We start from the raw sequence: 22,339 nt of genomic DNA, 5'->3' as shown, positions 1-22,339 counted from the left end.
GATCCCCATACACTAGGGCCAAAGCCGCAAAAAACTCGTCCACGGATTCTAATGATGGTGAATCGTCCGGCAGGGAGAAAGCCCAGGATTGGGGATCCCCCTTAAGAAGGGACATAATGATTCCCACCCGTTGCTCTTCACTCCCTGATGAACGAGGGCGCAGCCTGAAGTATAATTTGCAGGCCTGTTGAAAAACCAAGAATTGATCTCTCCCTCCAGAAAACCTGTCATGGAGGGATATCTTGGGTTCTGGCTGAGCCTGTTTCTGAACCAAGCCCCCAAAGCCCACCAACAGCTGCAGTTGCTGCACCAACTCACCGCACAGTCCCCTAATCTCATCAGTAAAGATCTGCAGCATTTGGGCAAAGGTCTGCATTGGGTCCATGACTCAGCAGAAAAAATGTAGGGTGGGTGATAATGTGATGTCACGGGTGACTGGATACTCCACCTCCAGCAGGGCGAATTTCTATGACACTCGTGACCCTGGATACACCGCCTCCAGCAGGGCGAATTTAAACAATGAAACGTGCAGCCGGATACACCGCCTCCAGCAGGCGAATTTCAAAAGTTACACGTGTATCTGGATACACAGCCTCCAGCAGGGCTAATTTACAGAGATAAGGGAAACACCAGGGAAACCGATATAATGGAGGGCCTTGCAATAGGGAACGGGGACGTGGAGACCTCCTGCACTCCCCTGAGTCAGTGTCTCTACACTCCTGACGGTCCCTAGGCAGGTTCCGCACCTGGCGACGAGCAGGATACCTAAAAACCCTAGCTCGCCCTGCGCCTATCCCTTTCTAATGAATTGGACGGTGCAGAAACTAATCCCACCACTGCACTAAAACACACATAAGGAAAGTTACAAACAGGGAAAAACCACTTAGTTTTGCTCTGTTGCTATTGCTCCCAGCAACAGAGTCCAGCACCTGAGTGCAGCTTTCCTCCTGAATAGCTGCTACTTCACCAATGCTCTGTCAGAGCTGCAAGGAACTCCTCACTGTTGCTCCTTCCACACCAGGACTCTGACTGAGCTGCGAGGAACTCTTCTCTAGCTCCTTCCTCCACCAAGGATGGTTGGAAATGACCAATATCACCCACAGTGAGTGAGACCACCTGACTCTCCTTTATAGGCAAGAGCCAGCGGAATCACATCTGCTAGTGATTCCCGTGTAATAATACTAGCTACCACCGGGCGCAAAACTAGAACTAAAGACACCACTGTGTAATGACCCTAATGGCCACCGGGGGCAAAACTAACTTTAAACAAACAGCTTAAGGCTATGGGCCCACGTAGCGTTTTAAAATGCACAATGAAAACCGGACTCCTTCCCAGAAATCACACGTTTTTTTCCCGCGAGATTTCACCGCGATTCTGTTCGCGATTTTGCCGCGATTTTCTCAAGCACTTTCCAAGCGATTAGAAGCATCGCTTGGAAAGTGATTGACAGGTTGGTCACACTCGTCAAGCATAGTGTTTGACAAGTGTGACCAGCTTTTTACTATTGAGGCCGCCTATGCGGCATCAATAGTAAAAGATAAAATGTTAAAAATGATAAAAAAGTAAAAAATCGGGGTATATTTACCTTCCGACGTCCCGCGTTGCCATCCCGGGCCTCAGCATTCCCAGTAATGCCTTGCGAGACCTGTGATGACGTTGGTCCCGCGTTACTATAGCGATCTCGCGAGACCACGTCATCACAGGACCTTGCCGCAAGGCATTACTGGGAACGCTGAGGCCCGGGAATGCAGCGCGGGACGTCGGAAGGTAAATATACCCCGATTTTTTATTTTTTGTTCTTTTTTTTACAGGGGTATGGGACCCAGGGCCTGGAGGACAGTCTCCTCTCCTCCACACCGTGGGTACCAACCGCACATGAGACGCTTAACTTCCCGCATGGTGGGCATAGCCACATGCGGGAAGGAAGCGATTCTCATGCATTCCTATGGGTGCGGAATCGCGGCAATTCTTTGCGATTCCGCACAAAAGAATGATCATGCTGCGATTTTTTCCGCGATGCGATTCCGCCGCGGAAAAAAGCGCAGCATTAGCACAGCATGTGCGGAATGCCATAGGAATGCATGGGGTGCGTTCTGTACATGATTTTTAAACGTTTTTGCGCCAAAAATCGCTGCAAAAACGCTTAAAAATCGCATTGTGGGCACACAGCCTAAAGGGAAAAAAAAGGTTACATGTGCTTTTATCTGTCGCAATCCAGCATGGATCGTGACATTAACGCTTTTCTTTTGTTTACAGCTCGTTGCTTTGGAAACTGACCTCCGCTGCTGCCGCTGGACACCAGAACATGCGCAGTGCTTACCACCTCTTTTCTATTGAGCCTGTAAAAACTGTTTTCAAGCTGGTCAGGATCGCTGGAGCACACCACAACCTCCTAATCTGTCAGCTTCAGCGCAGTGCTTACAAGCTAGACAGCAGCAGCGGTCGGTGTCCTAGTCAATGAGCTGTAAGATATGTAGCAATGTCTCAAGAATGGTTGCAAATTTTAATAAACAGTAAATTGCAACAGTGCTTGTTTTAACAAGCTTCAACAATATCATACATGGCGATGGGAACACCTGTTAAGTGTATATGTTTGATAAATGTGGGTCCATCCCTTTGTAAAAAATAGGTCCCATCTCGCATTACCGTTATTGAAGAGTTGGACGCACATGCGCATCTCTCTTCGTTCACATTCAGGGAATTCCGAAAATAGCTAAGCAGCAAGCGCCCATGGATATGCCATAAAAGTCTTAGATGGGAATATATCTTTAAGCAAGTCAGGAGATGATGACACTGGTCATGAACCTTGGACAATGAACTCCAATAAAGCCTAGGGCTTTATGAGCCTCATAATTATGTTATTAAATCTACACATTTGATAATGTATATGCAGATATTAAGTCAGGATGATTACACTCGGGGGAGGGGTGGTAGTTTTTGGGGTGTTGTTTGGGAAATCTCCAATAGCAACTTAAATGGGAACTGTAAGCTGTTGACAGACTTTACATAAACCAATAGTCCCATGAAATACAAAAATTTTGTAATATATCTTATCACAGAATTCTTTCTCCACTTATGAGCCTTTTTTTTCCTCTCCCTCTGCCTCTTGAACTCACCATCCACCTTGAAAAAAAAACATCTCAACTACATCTTGCCCAAGTCAAGTTAGACTGCCAGCTCGGTGCGGTGTCAGGTTGTACCTCCTGTTATGCTCTATAGAGAGGGGATGAGGGAGGAGAGCGAGACACAGAAAGATTGTAATGAGCTTTCTAATAAGTCTTTTCCCCCCACAACAGAGCTGCATTCGCATCTACATTGCTCAGTACTGAATGAATAAGTGCTCAGAATTAAAGAGCTGAAAACATATTTACAAAATCACGAAAAAATTAAAGTTACTCTTTAAAATTGTCGTGATTGGGTTACTCATCATTGTATCCTCAAGAAAACACTATCATTTCCAGGTTGCATCACATAGGAGAACAGTTCTGCTGTTGTACATATTCACATTTCCTGACCCTTCAATCATACTTCCAGTTTCAGAACCCAAAAAGGGGAACTGTTTTTTGCAAATGACCAATTCACTCCATCATACACATGCACACTCTGATTGGCTGAGTGTTCGTGTGTTCTGCACAGCACCTTTGGCTGAGCAGCTTATCTCTGGGAAGAACAAAAGAATCCCATAGCTTTTTTTAATGTCTTTTAGGCCCTAATACATGGTTGATTAATAACTGTCTGAGCTTGTTCATTGAATCTCATCATTGCGCATAGAAAATCATCATTCTCGGCAGCACATTGTCCTGTATAAAAGCTAGTGCTGCCAAGAATAATGATATTCTATGCGCAAAGATTGATCATGCTAACAAGCATTCTTTGAGCATAGAAGAGCCACCAGCTTGTCTAAACAGGCTATTAAACGTCCACCACCAGATTGAATGCAGTATAACGCCTATGGTTGGCCACTGTAAATGCACCTTCTCTCACCCGGAGATGTACGTCCATATGATTGTGGAAGTCGGAACAGTGACACACAGCTAACGTAACATGTATGCACTCTGTTAGTATCGGAGAAAATAAAAAATACTACTGAAAGACTCCCTCTGGCTAGGTATGTGTAATAAGCAGGTACTGGGATGCAGTAACACAAATGCTGCAGAGCAGGGATTAACTATATTTAATTATTCAACAGCAATAAACTCCTCGCAGGGAGACAGCAGAGGAAAAAAGACTACAATAACTGAACTGAATAACAGTTGTTTAACTAGACAGTCTTTGGATAACAGTTTCACTTATCGTGGCTTCGCAGCCTGTCACTCTATGAAGGTCCCGTGGGTAGTAGAATGCTGGCGGAGGTTGGTGTAGCGTCTTCAGGCAACCCCGCCCAACACACGGTCCTGCTTCTGGCGGCAACAGGTGGTCTCTGGTTTTGCACGCTGAACCCCTGGTCCATGCAACTGTGGAGCAATAGGAACGAGCCCTCAACAAGGCTCCACTCGGCGCATGTCTGAGTAGCCGCCATCACCCGAATGGCTGCGCTGTAATGCTCAGCCCGGCGTGCGCCTCTCTGCAAGTCAGCCGACATCTGGACGTCTGTACTGTGATGTTTGGTCCGACGCACGTTCCCCTGCACAACCTCTGGTATGAGTGAGTCTCTCACCATGCCGCCCTGTCTCTGCATGCTGCGGCCTATTGCTCTCCTCACTGTGGCTGCAATCTGCACCTGGTCAGCATTCTGGCGGGAATCTCCCCTCTGTTCTCACGCAGCCCCTTTTTGCTTACTGCACCTGGCCACGTCCCCTTCACCCAGGTTACCGCCTCTCTCCGGCTGTAATTGCATTCCCTCCAGCAACAGGAGGTGCAGCCCCAGCAGTTCCGGACCCGGCACTTCAGCAGCTCTGACAACCCGGACCTCCCTTCTACATATATGCAAAATTTTTCCAGATTTACAGCAGAAAGTTTGCAAATTCTCCTCCAAAGTTCTCAATACTTTGAGTTTACACTCAGTTTCTGCTCTGAAAACTCAGCAAAATGACTCTGTTTGTACATAGTGTAAAGGGCCTGTCACACTAAGCGATATCACTAGCAATATCGCTATAATGTCACTGATTTTGTGATGTTATAGCGATACTGCTAGCGATATCGCTGTGTGTGATACTTACCTCCGACCTCTCCCCCGCTGGTTATCGCTGATCGCGCGAGAACGTCCTGGACCGTTACTCGTCGTCAGCTTACTGCTGTGGAGACGAGCGACGCGTGGACACGGGTGGGAGGACGTCGGGATCGCCGCGTCTGACAGGTAAGTAACGACCCCCAACCCCTGCTATGTCGCTGGTGAGATCTGCCTGTGTGGCAGCTCACTAGCGACCACTTAGCGATGTACCAGCGATCCTGACCGCGTCATATCGCTGGTCGGGATCGCTGGTGCATCGCTAGGTGTAACGGTACCTTAAAGCTGTACGCTCACCAAAATTTTTGGAGTGGAAACTCTTTAAATCCTCAAAAATGTAAACTTCCATAACATCTTAGAGTTTCTGCTCAGTTTTCACTCACAAAACTCAGCAAAAAAGACTCAGTGTGCACATTCCCTGAGAATCCATGATAATCACAGCTGTCATACAGATAGCCCTGCGCTGCCACATATTTCCGAAGACTTGAAAAGCACATTGTTTTTAAGCTTAAAGGAGCTCAGCGACTTGTGACCCCCAGGGTACTCCAGCACTGTGTAATTTAATGGATGACTTGTAATTTAGACTATCTTTAGCGCTGAGTAAATCCTGGCGAGAAGTTTCCCCGAGCTTTGTTGTGACTGCAAAACAACCAGTGTGAGTTCTGCGTGCGACTATTGTGTCACCATCTAAGGCAATTACTGCTACTGATTCATGTTAACATGTGATCTTTAGATATAATGGGGCAAAATGGCTGCTGATTGGTAGATAGTTACCAATCTGCATTTGTGTAAAATGCTGACCATGCTTGAGAGTCCCACAGGATCATCGTCCTCGGCAGCACATCACTCTATATAAACAGGATCTGCGCTCCCGAGAACAATGGCAGCCTAAGTGCACTGAACACACTATTACTGATCGCTCAGTGCATGTAGGCTGCCATTGTTCTCGGGAGCGCAGATCCTGTTTATACAGGGCAATGTGCTGCCGAGGACGATGATCCTGTTGGCCAGCCAAAGGAACATTTCACCTGTCAATAACTGAGAAGTGTAAATGCAATTTAAAAGGAGTTGTCTAACTCATTCAGGTTATATTTGCCACATACACTGTAGATTTTCTGTGCAGATTTTTAGACGGAATTGGTCAAAATTACCTTGATCCGTGTGCTGTCCAATTTTTACTCGGGCAGCCCATGTCTATATAATGCGTTTGTCTGAATGAGCACATAGCTGTAGTTTTCTGGTAAAATCCACAACGTATTTTCCACCCTGTGTGCGTTTAGCCTAATGATATGTTCACACTGAGTCATTTTATAGAGATTCTAGAGTGGAAATTCCACATTTTGAGGAGGGTTTGGAGAGTCTCTGCTCAGTTTGTGCTCCAAAAACTCAGCCCAAAGACTCGGTGTGAACATATCCTTAGGCAGTGTTCACACAGAGTTTTTGAAGATGTTTTTGATTTGCACCAAAATCCTCTTCAAAGGCAACTTTGAAATCTTCTAATTCACTTCTGTGGGAAATTCACTTTGTTGTTCATGGTAGGAGGCTTTTTTTTTTTTTAGAGTTTTTTGAGGTTCTCAGCAGCGCCTGGTGGACAAAAATGGTGCATGTCACTGAAATTGAAATGGATCCTCATTTATTGGTCCAGACAGACAAACTTCCTATCTAAAAAGTTTTTCAAGAAGATAGATACCGCGTTTTCATGGTTCTGCGTGACTATATTATACGTTCTGCCAGTCATTTGCTCTCGGTTTCGTTATAAACAGTGGGTGACAAGATATGTCCCATTGGGACTTGTGCATTATAATTAGTGCTCATATGTAAATGGAGATGTGTGGTCAGGACACACTGCCATGTTATTTTCTAGTGTTTTCTAACTAGAATGGTAAAGGACAGGGCTTCTACTGTATTATAAAGGAGATTTTGCAACCTCTGAGGCCAACTATGAAAAAAATAAGCATAAAAACCCATGGAGAGACCTCAGCCCAGTCTGCATGTGCTGAAAATTACTGTCACAATCCATTTTTGGATCTGTGGCAGATCTGGATTCTCACATATAAACTTTTTTCCTTTCTGGCCATCGGGGGTTAATGTCTGTTTTCCCCCCCGGTGGCCATTAGTGTAATTACATTGCTGCTGAATTTGCTGATGCAGGTGGTGACCACTCCCACTATCCTTTAAAAGGTCTCCAGATGCATCAGCTGGCTGTCGGTGTTAGAGTTCATGCTACAGCGAGCGAACCAGAGGAAAGAGCTTGCTGGGAGCTGTGGTGCCTATCCTTACCTTGTGCTGTATTAGTGCAGCGGTGAGACCAGTGTCCTCACTTGCCAATTCCCTGCTTAGGGGTAGGTGCAGGGCAAGCAAGGGCTAAGGTATCCTAATCAGCAACAGGTTGAAAGAACCTGTATAGGGACGCTAGTAAGAGCAGGGCACATCCTCAGAAGAGTGCAGAAGGTGTCCATTTCCCTGTTCCCTGTCGCAGGGCCCACCATTGTAATTGTGTCCCGGTGTTCCCTTGTTTGTTTGCTGTTTGGTGACCGACCAATTGTTTGGTCGTGTCGCACTGGTCAGTCACTTCGTGACAATTCATGTTCGGAGCAAGTGCAGCTTTTAGTAACTAGATATCAACTGTTGTACCAAATCAGGTCAACAAATCCTACAACTTAGCTTGCCAAGATTCCTGCAAAATACTTCTAGGACCTCATACTTCTAATGACCTTCTGACGAGATAAATAAAAGCCAATTGTATTTGCCTCCAGAGTGATCCATCGGGTTCCGAAAGTTAATTAACTGGATTTGAAAAATGATTTTACAAAACTCTTGATTGAGCCCAAAGTCCATCTAACGTCTTCCACATGTTCCATCATAATCCTTGCTGATGCTTTCACAAGAACATGCGAAGGAGGCTGTAATCAGGAAAGATCAACTTTACAAGATCAAAGACAATTGGGATGTTGCACTCACTGTAAATGAAAAGAAGCAAACTGTTCTGGGACGATGAAGAGTCAAGGATTTCAATACCACATTTATTTACGAATAAAGACTTCTCATTCTACTTAAAAGTCTAAATATGCTTCTTACAACTCACAAGAACATGCTTATTCTATAATACAGTCCTATATATTTAGTTTTCTAGCACATCGGGTCTGTAAAACCATGCCGGATGCTAGTAACGTTTGGTCTACACAATGTTACACCATTTCCATACAACCAGCAATAGTTATTACCACCTCTACCCAACGGTTGGGACATCTGTCATCTGAACAATGCTTCAGCTGATTGTTTGGCTGACAACCGGCTTTGCCAAAGACAGGAGTGCTCGACTGAGAGTTTCTGTGTTTTCTATGAGAAAGCCACCAAATGGCTCGAGGCCAGCAGCTCATCTTCGGGAGAACAATGTGACCAGCAGTCTGAAATCAGACATGCGCGATCCACATCTCTCCCGACCACCATTGGGCCGGCGCCTCCATACTTATTAGATCTTCGGCCGAACTTGGCAATATCGGACGACGGGGGGTTCAGCCGATCTACTAGTCTACTGGAGGCCTTAATTCTGATGAATTTCTGCCTAACACATTCACAATCCTTAGATGTGACTGGCATAGATGCATCTGGGATCAACCACAAGTCCAGTGTATGGCACAAACCTAATACTGATCCAAAAAGTATTACAGTAACATGACATAAGCTTAAGACCTATTTCACACCCCTTTTTGCAGAAAGCCAGCACCTCTTTTGTATAAGTTCCCCAGCAGTGTTTTGTATTTTTTGTCATACATTTTTCATATAGGCCTTACCATAGGATTTTTTAAAAATGTGTCCAGACAAAAAAGATGTCACAACACAAATATACAAAATAAAAAATGCTGTCAAAAACATGTGCAAAAAAAATGCTTAAAATTTGTCTTTTTTTTACAAGGATTAAAAAAAAGTCTGTGAAGGAGCCCAAAGGTGAATTTTCGATTGCATCTTTTGTGCATTACAGCCATGATTGAAGGTGATCACCATAGGGTGTGATTGGGTGATGGGTGTGGTGTTCATCGAGTAAACCTCATTTCTATCATCGCGTGTCATTGATACGGCCTCAAGAGATAAAATATGACCTTCAGGCTCCCTCAGATAATACAAGGTAGAAGCCCATTGGTTCATTTGGCTACTGCCTACACTCCAAGACATTGACAGGGGACATCTCTAGATCACGCGGGCCAGAAGGGGCAACAATCAGATCCAAGGTAGATATCATTCCAATTATATAAGATGTGGTATATGATCTGTTCACGCTATGGGTCATGTGATAATCAGTCCCCTCTTTCAGAGATGTGCCTGAACATGTGCCGTACATCATTCACTTGATTTTTGCCCCCCCATAGTTGTGTTATTGTGAATCATTTCATGTTTAGAATTGCTCTCTCATGGTTCAGGTGCACTGTTTGAACCATATATGCTTAGTGTCTAATGTCGCCAGAGGATATCTGTTGTGAGAACAGATATGACCAAAAAACATAACATTAGGATATAAAATGGTTTAGAGAAATTAATGTCCTGGAAAACCCCTTTCTTATATGTTTTTGGTTGGCATTTGGGAATACCCTTACTCATTGACATAAGTGCTTAGACAGGAGCTGATATAAGTGAGTCGAAGGACCTGACTTAAGTGCTCAGACAGCGCACAGACAGGAGCTGACATATGTGCTCAGACAGGAGCTGACATAAGTGCTCAGACAGGAGCTGACATAAGTGCTCAGACAGCACTCAGACAGGACCTGACATAAGTGCTCAGACAGGACCTGACATAAGTGCTCAGACAGCGCTTAAACAGGAGCTGACATAAGTGCTCAGACAGCGCTTAAACAGGAGCTGACATAAGTGCTCAGACAGGAGCTGACATAAGTGCTCAGACAGGATCTGACATAAGTGCTCAGACAGGAGCTGACATAAGTGCTCAGACAGCACTCAGACAGGACCTGACATAAGTGCTCAGACAGCGCTTAAACAGGAGCTGACATAAGTGCTCAAACAGGAGCTGACATAAGTGCTCAGACAGGAGCTGACATAAGTGCTCAGACAGCACTCAGACAGGACCTGACATAAGTGCTCAGACAGGAGCTGACATAAGTGCTCAGACAGCACTCAGACAGGACCTGACATAAGTGCTCAGTCAGCGCTTAAACAGGAGCTGACATAAGTGCTCAGACAGCGCTTAAACAGGAGCTGACATAAGTGCTCAGACAGGAGCTGACATAAGTGCTCAGACAGGATCTGACATAAGTGCTCAGACAGGAGCTGACATAAGTGCTCAGACAGCACTCAGACAGGAGCTGACATAAGTGTTCAGACAGGAGCTGACATAAGTGCTCAGACAGCGCTTAGACAGGAGCTGACATAAGTGCTCAAACAGGAGCTGACATAAGTGCTCAGGCAGGAGCTGACATAAGTGCTCAGACAGCACTCAGACAGGACCTGACATAAGTGCTCAGACAGGAGCTGACATAAGTGCTCAGACAGCACTGACAGGACCTGACATAACTTAAGTGCTCAGACAGCGCTTAAACAGGAGCTGACATAAGTGCTCAGACAGCGCTTAAACAGGAGCTGACATAAGTGCTCAGACAGGAGCTGACATAAGTGCTCAGACAGGAGCTGACATAAGTGCTCAGACAGCACTCAGACAGGATCTGACATAAGTGCTCAGACAGGAGCTGACATAAGTGCTCAGACAGCACTCAGACAGGACCTGACATAAGTGCTCAGACAGCGCTTAAACAGGAGCTGACATAAGTGCTCAGACAGCACTTAAACAGGAGCTGACATAAGTGCTCAGACAGGAGCTGACATAAGTGCTCAGACAGCACTCAGACAGGATCTGACATAAGTGCTCAGACAGGAGCTGACATAAGTGCTCAGACAGCACTCAGACAGGATCTGACATAAGTGCTCAGACAGGAGCTGACATAAGTGCTCAGACAGCACTCAGACATGACCTGACATAAGTGCTCAGACAGCGCTTAAACAGGAGCTGACATAAGTGCTCAAACAGGAGCTGACATAAGTGTTCAGACAGGAGCTGACATAAGTGCTCAGACAGCACTCAGACAGGACCTGACATAAGTGCTCAGACAGGAGCTGACATAAGTGCTCAGACAGCACTCAGACAGGAGCTGACATAAGTGCTCAGACAGCACTCAGGCAGGAGCTGACATAAGTGCTCAGACAGCACTCAGACAGGACCTGACATAAGTGCTCAGACAGCACTCAGACAGGAGCTGACATAAGTGCTCAGACAGCACTCAGACAGGACCTGACATAAGTGCTCAGACAGCACTCAGACAGGACCTGACATAAGTGCTCAGACAGGAGCTGACATAAGTGCTCAGACAGCACTCAGACAGGAGCTGACATAAGTGCTCAGACAGCACTCAGACAGGAGCTGACATAAGTGCTCAGACAGCACTCAGACAGGACCTGACATAAGTGCTCAGACAGCACTCAGACAGGACCTGACATAAGTGCTCAGACAGCACTCAGACAGGACCTGACATAAGTGCTCAGACAGCACTCAGACAGGAGCTGACATAAGTGCTCAGACAGCACTCAGACAGGAGCTGACATAAGTGCTCAGACAGCACTCAGACAGGATCTGACATAAGTGCTCAGACAGCGCTTAAACAGGAGCTGACATAAGTGCTCAGACAGCTCTTAAACAGGAGCTGACATATGTGCTCAGACAGGAGCTGACATAAGTGCTCAGACAGCACTCAGACAGGAGCGGACATAAGTGCTCAGACAGCACTCAGACAGGAGCGGACATAAGTGCTCAGACAGGATCTGACATAAGTGCTCAGACAGGAGCTGACATAAGTGCTCAGACAGCACGCAGACAGGATCTGACATAAGTGCTCAGACAGCGCTTAAACAGGAGCTGACATAAGTGCTCAGACAGCGCTTAAACAGGAGCTGACATATGTGCTCAGACAGGAGCTGACATAAGTGCTCAGACAGCACTCAGACAGGAGCTGACATAAGTGCTCAGACAGCACTCAGACAGGAGCGGACATAAGTGCTCAGACAGGATCTGACATAAGTGCTCAGACAGGAGCTGACATAAGTGCTCAGACAGCACTCAGACAGGACCTGACATAAGTACTCAGACAGCGCTTAAACAGGAGCTGACATAAGTGCTCAAACAGGAGCTGACATAAGTGCTCAGACAGGAGCTGACATAAGTGCTCAGACAGCACTCAGACAGGACCTGACATAAGTGCTCAGACAGGAGCTGACATAAGTGCTCAGACAGCACTCAGACAGGACCTGACATAAGTGCTCAGACAGCGCTTAAACAGGAGCTGACATAAGTGCTCAAACAGGAGCTGACATAAGTGCTCAGACAGGAGCTGACATAAGTGCTCAGACAGGAGCTGACATAAGTGCTCAGACAGCACTCAGACAGGACCTGACATAAGTGCTCAGACAGCACTCAGACAGGACCTGACATAAGTGCTCAGACAGCACTCAGACAGGAGCTGACATAAGTGCTCAGACAGCACTCAGACAGGAGCTGACATAAGTGCTCAGACAGCACTCAGACAGGACCTGACATAAGTGCTCAGACAGCGCTTAAACAGGAGCTGACATAAGTGCTCAGACAGCGCTTAAACAGGAGCTGACATATGTGCTCAGACAGGAGCTGACATAAGTGCTCAGACAGGAGCTGACATAAGTGCTCAGACAGGAGCTGACATAAGTGCTCAGACAGGAGCTGACATAAGTGCTCAGACAGGAGCTGACATAAGTGCTCAGACAGGAGCTGACATAAGTGCTCAGACAGGAGCTGACATAAGTGCTCAGACAGGAGCTGACATATGTGCTCAGACAGGAGCTGACATAAGTGCTCAGACAGGAGCTGACATAAGTGCTCAGACAGGAGCTGACATAAGTGCTCAGACAGGAGCTGACATATGTGCTCAGACAGGAGCTGACATAAGTGCTCAGACAGGAGCTGACATAAGTGCTCAGACAGGAGCTGACATAAGTGCTCAGACAGGAGCTGACATAAGTGCTCAGACAGGAGCTGACATAAGTGCTCAGACAGGAGCTGACATAAGTGCTCAGACAGGAGCTGACATAAGTGCTCAGACAGGAGCTGACATAAGTGCTCAGACAGGAGCTGACATAAGTGCTCAGACAGGAGCTGACATAAGTGCTCAGACAGGAGCTGACATAAGTGCTCAGACAGGAGCTGACATAAGTGCTCAGACAGGAGCTGACATAAGTGCTCAGACAGGAGCTGACATAAGTGCTCAGACAGGAGCTGACATAAATGCCCAGACAGAAACTGACAGACGTTATTTTTAAAAACATTAAGCGCAAATACTCAAGTCAAAAACTAAGAAAATGAGAAATAGTGTATAGGTGTCCTTATGTGACTTTTTTTTTTTAAATATCTCATTCAGAATTTATCAGTATGGCACATTCTCTTCATTAAGCAGGTGAAATTATCCACCATCCCGGACAATCTATGTCCGAACCTCCTCAGTCCTCTGCTCGTTTTCCTACTGTCATACAAGTATGCAAACAGCTCATACAGGGTGCGGTTTCAGAAACGTCCTGTGAACTTGCGAAATACCTCATAGAGATGATTAGTTAACAAGCAATGAATATAATACCCAGAAGGCACAGGAATGAGAAGCAGAGGAAGCGATAACACAGGCTAGAATAACAGCGAAATGACTAGTCTAATTCTGAAGATTTCTGTAAAAGTTGTAATTGCCATGGAAATTAGAGGGACGGCATGGGAAGGCAATTCCAAAGAGACATTTTTACAGACATACGGGAGCTGAGCTTGTCAGCCGCAGGCCTGTGATTGACATTTAGCACAATTCATATAGTACAAGACCTAGAGTTACAGTGACCATACTGTATATACAGTATAACAGTATCAATTGTTGGAAATATATGATAGTACGGCCCATAACATCCATACAATAGTACCGGTCATCCTGTATATACAATATAACACTATCAATTGTGGGGCATATATGATAGTACCGCCCATAGCATCCATACAATAGTACCGGTCATACTGTATATACAGTTTAACACTATTAATTGTGGGGCATATATCATACTACTGCCTATACCATCCATACAATAGTACCGCCCATACTGAATATACAGTATAACAGCATCAATTGTAGGACATATATGATAGTACCGCCCATACCATCCATACAATAGTACCGCCCATACTGAATATACAGTATAGCAGCATCAATTGTAGGACATATATGATAGTACCGCCCATACAATAGTACCAGACTGAGGCACTATACTGTATTAGATAGTACAGTACATGTACAATAGTACCCGCCATATTGCAGTTACACTATAACAGTATCATTAGTAGTGCAATTGGATAGTACTAGCCAGAATGTCCATATAATAATGACAGATTGCACTATATTAGATGAAGTACATATGCATTAGTACCCTCCATACTGCAGATACCGTATAACAGTATCAATAGTGGTGCATGTATATAAGTACCAGCCACAATGTCCATACAATAATATCAGATTGAGGCATTGTACTGTATTAGATTATGGTAAATACTTATATAATAGCACTGATCATTTTGCAGATACAGTATAACAGTATCAGTTGTGGTAGCAGATATACAATAGCACTGGCCATATTGCACATATAGTATAACAGTATCAATTGTAGTGCATATATCAAAGTAGCAGCCACAATGTCCATACAGTAGTACCTGACTGACTTGTGGGTTGTCGTAGTGTAGATAGTGTAGCAATATAGCAGCTTTAGAGAGCTGGAGCATTGCTTAATACTGTGTACATCACACAGGTAATAATACGTCTAACCCTACCATTAGTTTAAAGTATAAAATTAGAAAAAATAGCTTCTTTTTTTAAGAAATAGCGCCCCTCTGACCTAGTGGCTGAGCCTGGTATTGCAGCTCAAGATTTATTCACTTGATTGGGTTCCAGCCGTCATCATAGAAAAAGTTTGCTAATTTCTATCATTATAATTTCCAACGCCATTTTGTGGACGAATTTATTTTTTTAACGTAAATGCATGTATTGTTGGCTAAAATTTTTTTTTTGCAACTGGATTTAATTATTTTGCCTTCTTTAGCCTTTGACTTTCACTGCCCATTGCTGGTTTCAAACTGAGTTAACTAAGAATCAGTCAGTGAGTTGGCTCTAAAGAGAGCGCTTGTAACTCTTTTATAGGTCTTTTTTCTGAGCTCCTCTCACGACTACAGACCACGTGAAAGTTAAAGGTGACGAGAAACAGCGAATGTTAGTTAAACCCAATTTTTTGGGGCCCAAAATACATGCATTTAAGTTAAAAAACAAAAAAAGAACAAATGTCCTCAAAGATGGTGACGGTATGTTATTCATTCTGTAACATTAATTCCCTTTTCAATAATCACCTCGGCTTGATATCTGACCTACACTCGCACCGCACCTTCCCCATAGCTCGGCTTCTAACAGTCACTGGAGGCGTAAATGTAAGGTTTCACGAGCGCTGTATTAAAGTAGGTTAAAGTCTAGAAATAGAGCAAATATTGCAAAAAATGACTAGTTCCAAAATTTCAAAACAACCTGTTTCCTTGCACTGAGCAAAAGTTACCGGTAAATACAAAAGTTTACTTTTCTTTAGTTTCTGGAAATTGAAAAGTAAATGAGTTTTGGTGGCGCCATACTTACCGAAGTACACCTCTTTCTGACACTTGGGGCACTTGGGCATGTTGATGCTGATGCTGCGGACAAATGCAGAGTGACTGTACTGTAGCTCAGCTCAAGTATTAATTCAGCATGGGGAGGGGCAGAGATGGGAGTGTAAGCACTCTGCACACGGCTTGGAGCAGCCACGTTAACTCTTAGGCTGTGTGCACACGCTGCGGATTTTGCTGCGGTTCCGCAGTGGTTTTGGCCGCTGCGGACCCGCAGCAGTTTTTGCTGCGGTGTACAGTACAATGATTCCCTATGGGAATCAAAAACCGCAGTGCAGACGGTGCGGAATTTTCCGCGCGGATTATCTGCGGTTTTCAATCCGCAGAAAGAATTGACATGTCAATTCTTTCTGCGGATTCTCCTGCGGTTTGCCATCTCCTCCATTGAGGAGATGAAAAACCGCAGGGCAAAACCGCAGAGCAATCCGCAGGTAAAACCGCAGGTCTTTTGACCTGCGGTTTCACCTGCGGATTGTACAAAATCCGTGCGGATGAATCCGCACCTTTTCCGCAGCGTGTGCACACAGCCTTAAAGGTTGCAAGATCAAATCGGATACATCACGGATAATGTTCTTCATGTTTGGGACTAGATTTCTTCTATTAACGGCAGCAACTCTACAACATTTTTTTCCTATAAAGTTGCAGTCAAAATGATACAAACCCCATTGTAAATTTACTTTATTAGCAAAATGTACAAACATTCTGCTGTTTCGCAATAAACCATTAAAACAAGAACAATGAAATTAGGTCACCACTAAGATAGCAAGTGGTTTCTCCAAATTCGCCACAAAATGGCGCTTACTGACTATTGCAGTCTCCAAATTTTTCATCCCCTTCAGGACTAGAGCCACTCTGGCTGTTGTGACCTGCAGCAAATATCACACATAGCCAGATACCTGCTTCTGGCAGTGTTCATGAGAAATCTTAGCCCATTCCTCATGGATAATGGCCATACTCTTTTTGCTTCAAATCCCACAAAAAGATATTTATGGGGTGTAAGTCAGGCCACTCCAGAATTTTCGAAGACTTTGTTGGACTGTGAGATATGACTGGGATCATTGTATTGTTGGAAGGTTCAATAAAGTCAAAGCTTCAGCTTGTTGACAGAAGGCGTGACATTTTCTCCTCGGACTTTCTCAATTGGTTGGAGCCTTCTTACCGTCCACATGTTGCAGGTTTCCAGTGCCAGAGGAAGCAAAGAAGGCCGTGAGAATCAATGAGCCGCTGTCATGCTTCAGTATAGGCATCACCGAATCGCCTTTATGCTTCACTGTAGAATTCACTTAGCCAACACCATGCAACACTGTACATATCACCAGGCTATGCGTCACTATATACATCACCAAGCTAGCAGGACACTTCACTGTACAGATCAGCAGGCCACCTCCATGTTTCACTGGAGACCTCACCAGGCCACCACCATGCTTCACTGTAGACACTATCAGATCTCCACCATGCTTCATAGTAAACATCACCAATCCATGACCTAATTCGCTGTATACATCATCAGACCACCACCATTTTTCCCCTGTAGAGATCACCAGGGCGTTCCATATGTGCGCAGACAGGAAGTAATTGTGACTTGCGGCGCTGCACGGACGTCATGCTTCATTACCCATTATGCTGTTGCACCGACGTAGTCTCTTCCCATTGGCTGGCCTCTGCTTTTAATCTATCAATGTCTCCCCACCCTGACACACCCTTCGAAGAAGCAGGAGCAAAATGTGCATCAGGGCAGGAACGAAACGTGCGACGGGGTGGAGGGGTATGGTGATGTTCTCTGCCTCTTGCCACAGCTAAATCTACTTCTACAGGTAGTACCTCAACTACTTAGTCATATGATGTGCCATTTCAGTTACGTGTATGTTTATTGTTAGAGTATCAGGGTGGTTTTATACCCACTTATGGATGGAAACCTGTATATTGTTATAAAGACATTGCCTGGATTCTCATAACTCTTTTGCAGTGACTTATTTTTCACTGAGCTGGTGTGGTGGTATATATTTAATTGCCTTTGTTTAGTAGAACGACTATATGTTGACTTACATCCAATTAATGTTCTTGTAACTTTGAACTTATGGGGTATGCTTACAAATTTACTCCTAGGAACATTCATTATCTTTACTACCTTTTTGTATCCTTTCCCAACTTTGTGGAAGGCAATCATCTCAACTCTTTGGGCCACTTTCTAGTCTTAGGGCCCCTTCACACATAGCGACTCACCAGCGATCCCGACAACGATATCAACGTGTCAGGATCGCTGGTGAGTCGCTATATGATCGCTGGTGAGCTGTCAAACAGACAGCTTCACCAGCGATCAGGACCAGCGACGCCGAGTGCGCGCCGTTGCTGTGTACATTAGTTACGTGCGTCCCTTAGAAACCCGATGTGTACCTTAGTTACCAGCTCCCTGCATCAGCGCGCTGGTAACTAATGTACACAGAGGGTTTCTAAGCACAGCGCAGTGCTTAGAAACCCTGCGGTTACCTTAGTTACCAGCTGATCCCTGGTCTCTCGCCTGTCACATGCAGCGATGCGTGCTGGCCAGCGGGAGACCAGCGACCAAAAACAATGTTGAGGGCTTTCCTACATAGACATCTTTCTTACATGCAAGCAAACATTAAAGTCAACAGATCCACAGCCAGTCCAGGTGTTTGAGGTGCTTTAATTCCGGCATACCTGATAAACTTGATTAGTTCCATCGCACAGAAGACAACGTCTGATTTGTAAATTTTTGATCTTACGAGGGATTGTATCTTAGGGGGTTGAATATGTCTGCATTAGTCAGTAAACAAGGCATTTTGTGTTGAATTTGGAGAAACCACTTGATATATTGGTTGTGTTGCATTATTTACATTGTTCTTGTTTGGCAAAATACTTAGGCAGGGAAAGGTAGTATTACATGGCAGATATCCAGTAGAATTAATGTCCATAATATATGGACCATTAGAGGTATCTATTCCTGTCCATCCCTATATACAGGGCCTTCCATGAAAACACCATCTAATATGACCATACACCCTAGTAGGGCATATGGACAGAAGATGCCATCATCAAACAACCCATCTAAGATGTCAGTATATAGTGAGGGCACTACAGTGCCTTGTGGTCAGAAGTAGATGGTAGCCAGGTAAAGTCTGTGAATAAGAGAAGAGGTCATGAGACCTGCTCCAGGCTGCCGCAATAGTAGAGCCTGTTGTGAGGGACTGATCCCTTATGACTACCTGTTATAAACTTCAGAATTGGAGGAAGACACTTATCTAAATTGGGGAGCTCTGGGAGACTGCTTAAAGTGGCATACAGCATTTCACCGCACCTGCCATTCCACCGCCGGTGGCTTGAGACAGAAATATAGACTTTGAACGGTAAGGTGAGATGCCATGGACTGTGCCTTGTAATGCTGCTCTAGCAATAGACAGCAGCATAAATCTAGACACTTTTTCAAGAGAAATAGTGATGAGTGAACGTGCTCAGATAAGGTGATATTTGAGCATTCTCGAGTGCTAACCGAGTGTCTTCAGCATGCTCGAAAAATATGTTCGAGTCCCCACGCCTGCATGTCTCGTGGCTGTTCAACAGCCACAACACATGTAGGGATTGAATGTTGGTTAGGTAATTCCTGTATGTGTTGCGGCTAGACATTTTTGGCACAAAAGAAAAGATTGGCCACTTTACTGGTATAAATCTAGAAGATATGGATAACATGTTTCACTCTCTTCTCCTGAATACAGGCTATGTACAAGCCAAATTCATGATTTACAAATTCTTGAGAAATGAATTTTGGTAGGACTTGATGTGGAGTAATTATACACTTATATCTGTAACTAGATTATGGCCCGATGCTATCGCATCGGGAGGATGCGATAGCATCACACCTCTTGCCATGTTAACCCTCAACACACACACTCCTCAACACACACTCCTCTCACCTTTCACCATCTCCACTCACTCTTTCACTCCACATACGACCCCTTCTCTCACTCCGTCTCTCATACTCACGCCGTCATCGCCGCTGCTCCACGATCCCCGACATCTTCTTCCGCCGGCGCCATCCTGGATCCAGACGTTGTCCACGCCGGCGACATGTTCTTGCGGCGACGCCATCTTGAGTATCGTGAAATCCCGCGATAGTCAAGATAGCGTCGCCGGAAGAACGTCGCCGGCGTGGACGACGTCGGGATCCAAAATGGCGTCGGCGAAATCTCGCGAGTTTTCGCCGACGCCATTTTGGATCCCGACGTCGTCCTCGCCGGCGACATGTTCTTGCGGCGACGCCATCTTGACTATCGCGGGATTTCGCCGATCCAAAATGGCGTTGCCGCAAGAACATGTCGCCGGCGTGGACGACATCGGGATCCAAAAGGGCGTCGGCGTAATCTCGCGAGATTTCGCCGACGCCATCTTTTTGGATCCCGAGTCGTCCACGCCAGCGACATGTTCTTGCGGCGACGCCATCTTGAATCTCGCGGGATTTCACGAAATCCAAGATGGCGTCGCCGCAAGAACATGTCGGCGGCCTGGAGAACGTCTGGATCCAGGATCGCGGCGGCGGAGGAAGATGTCGGGGCAGCGACGATGACGGTGTGAGTATGAGAAACGGAGTGAGAGAAAGGAACGTATGTGGAGTGAAAGAGTGAGTGGACGTGAGTGGAGGTGAAAGGTGAGAGGAGTGTGTGTTGAGGCGGTGTGGTGTGTTGAGGGTTAACATGTGCGTGTGTGTGGTGACGTCACCGGTTACAACTGGACGGAAGTTGTTACAACCGGAAGCTGCTTAGGGCATTTATTATTATAGATGATGAGGAAGAAGCCGTCTGTTGTTGGCGGTGATGGCGTGTAGAGGCTTCTTCAGCCAATGTAATAGATTTAGAGTTAGGGGATTCGTGTGTGAGACGAGGGCGTTTATAAGCCTTAATCTTGTCAAGTCGATGCTGTTTTTCCTCAGGAGTCTCATTAGCACGGCGTTGTTTTTGTCGTAGTGCTAAAGCTGCTTTCCTTTCACTGGCATTGGCATACTGTGCATCGGTATTGAATGGTGGTATTGATAGGGCAGAAACAGATTGCTGATTAGTTATGTCAGTGAACGGCATATGGGATGAAGTGTAGCAGTAAATTGTTCCACATGCTGATGTGGAAGCATCCTGTTGTGAGTCTAATAATAATGATGAGGAAGAGGCCGTCTGTTGTCGGCGGTGACGGCGTGCAGAGGCTTCTTCAGCCAATCTTATGGATTTAGAGTTAGGGGATTCGTGTGTGAGGCGACGGCGTTTATAAGCCTTAATCTTCTCAAGGCGATGGTGCTTTTCCTCAGGAGTCTCATTAGCACGGCGTTGTTTTTGTCGTAGTGCTAAAGCTGCTTTCCTTTCACTGGCATTGGCATACTTTTTGTTATGTCTCATGTTGGCACAGGTAAAGGAGTCTATTTGGCAGTTATCTGGCAGTGAAGAAGGCGTCCTGGAGTATTGTAGAGTAAACAGATACTAATTGACCCTGTAATTGCCCAGCAGTAGTTATGAAGTGGTAGTGGCAAATTGGCCCTGTAGTTAGACACCGGCAGAGGAGCAAGGCAGCAGTAGTTATGGCGGTAGAGGCAAATTGGCCCTGTAATTAGACACCGGCAGAGGAGCAAGGCAGCAGTAGTTATGGCGGTAGAGGCAAATTGGCCCTGTAATTAGACACCGGCAGAGGAGCAAGGCAGCAGTAGTTATGGCGGTAGAGGCAAATTGGCCCTGTAATTAGACACAGGCAGTGAACAGTCAGAGGAGCAAGGCAGCAGTACTTATGGCGGTAGAGGCAAATTGGCCCTGTAATTAGACACCGGCAGAGGAGCAAGGCAGCAGTAGTTATGGCGGTATAGGCAAATTGGCCCTGTAATTAGACACCAGCAGAGGAGCAATGCAGCAGTAGCTATGGCGGTAGAGGCAAATTGATCCTGTAATTAGACACCGGCAGAGGAGCAAGGCAGCAGTAGTTATGGCGGTAGAGGCAAATTGATCCTGTAATTAGACACCAGCAGAGGAGCAAGGCAGCAGTAGTTATGGCGGTATTGGCAAATTGGCCCTGTAATTAGACACCAGCAGAGGAGCAATGCAGCAGTAGTTATGGCGGTAGAGGCAAATTGATCCTGTAATTAGACACCGGCAGAGGAGCAAGGCAGCAGTAGTTATGGCGGTAGAGGCAAATTAGCCCTGTAATTAGACACCGGCAGAGGAGCAAGGCAGCAGTAGTTATGGCGGTAGAGGCAAATTGATTCTGTAATTAGACACCGGCAGAGGAGCAATGCACCAGTAGTTATGGCAGTAGAGGCAAATTAGCCCTGTAATTAGACACCGGCAGAGGAGCAAGGCAGCAGTAGTTATGGCGGTATAGGCAAATTGGCCCTGTAATTAGACACCGGCAGAGGAGCAATGCAGCAGTAGTT

At 45.6% G+C, this 22,339-nt stretch overlaps 1 protein-coding gene across 1 annotated transcript in view; it reads right to left on the bottom strand.

The window, feature by feature from the left end:
• The window catches only part of CRIP1 (cysteine rich protein 1), a 28,355-nt gene extending 12,335 nt beyond the window's left edge, over positions 1 to 16,020 (bottom strand). Inside the window, exon 1 of the mRNA XM_073566792.1 lies at positions 15,896 to 16,020. Within this exon, the coding sequence (XP_073422893.1) occupies positions 15,896 to 15,935 (40 nt within the window). The 5' untranslated portion in view covers positions 15,936 to 16,020. The remainder of the gene's footprint in view (positions 1 to 15,895) is intronic.
• Between the last annotated feature and the right edge of the window lie 6,319 nt (positions 16,021 to 22,339).

Source organism: Dendrobates tinctorius, unplaced genomic scaffold (assembly GCF_039654945.1).
Source record: "Dendrobates tinctorius isolate UK_male_01 unplaced genomic scaffold, ASM3965494v1 ptg000019l, whole genome shotgun sequence".
Classification (NCBI taxonomy): Eukaryota; Metazoa; Chordata; class Amphibia; order Anura; family Dendrobatidae; genus Dendrobates; species Dendrobates tinctorius.
The sequence above is the reverse complement of the archived record's forward strand: the minus strand, read 5'-3'. Positions and strand labels throughout refer to the sequence as shown.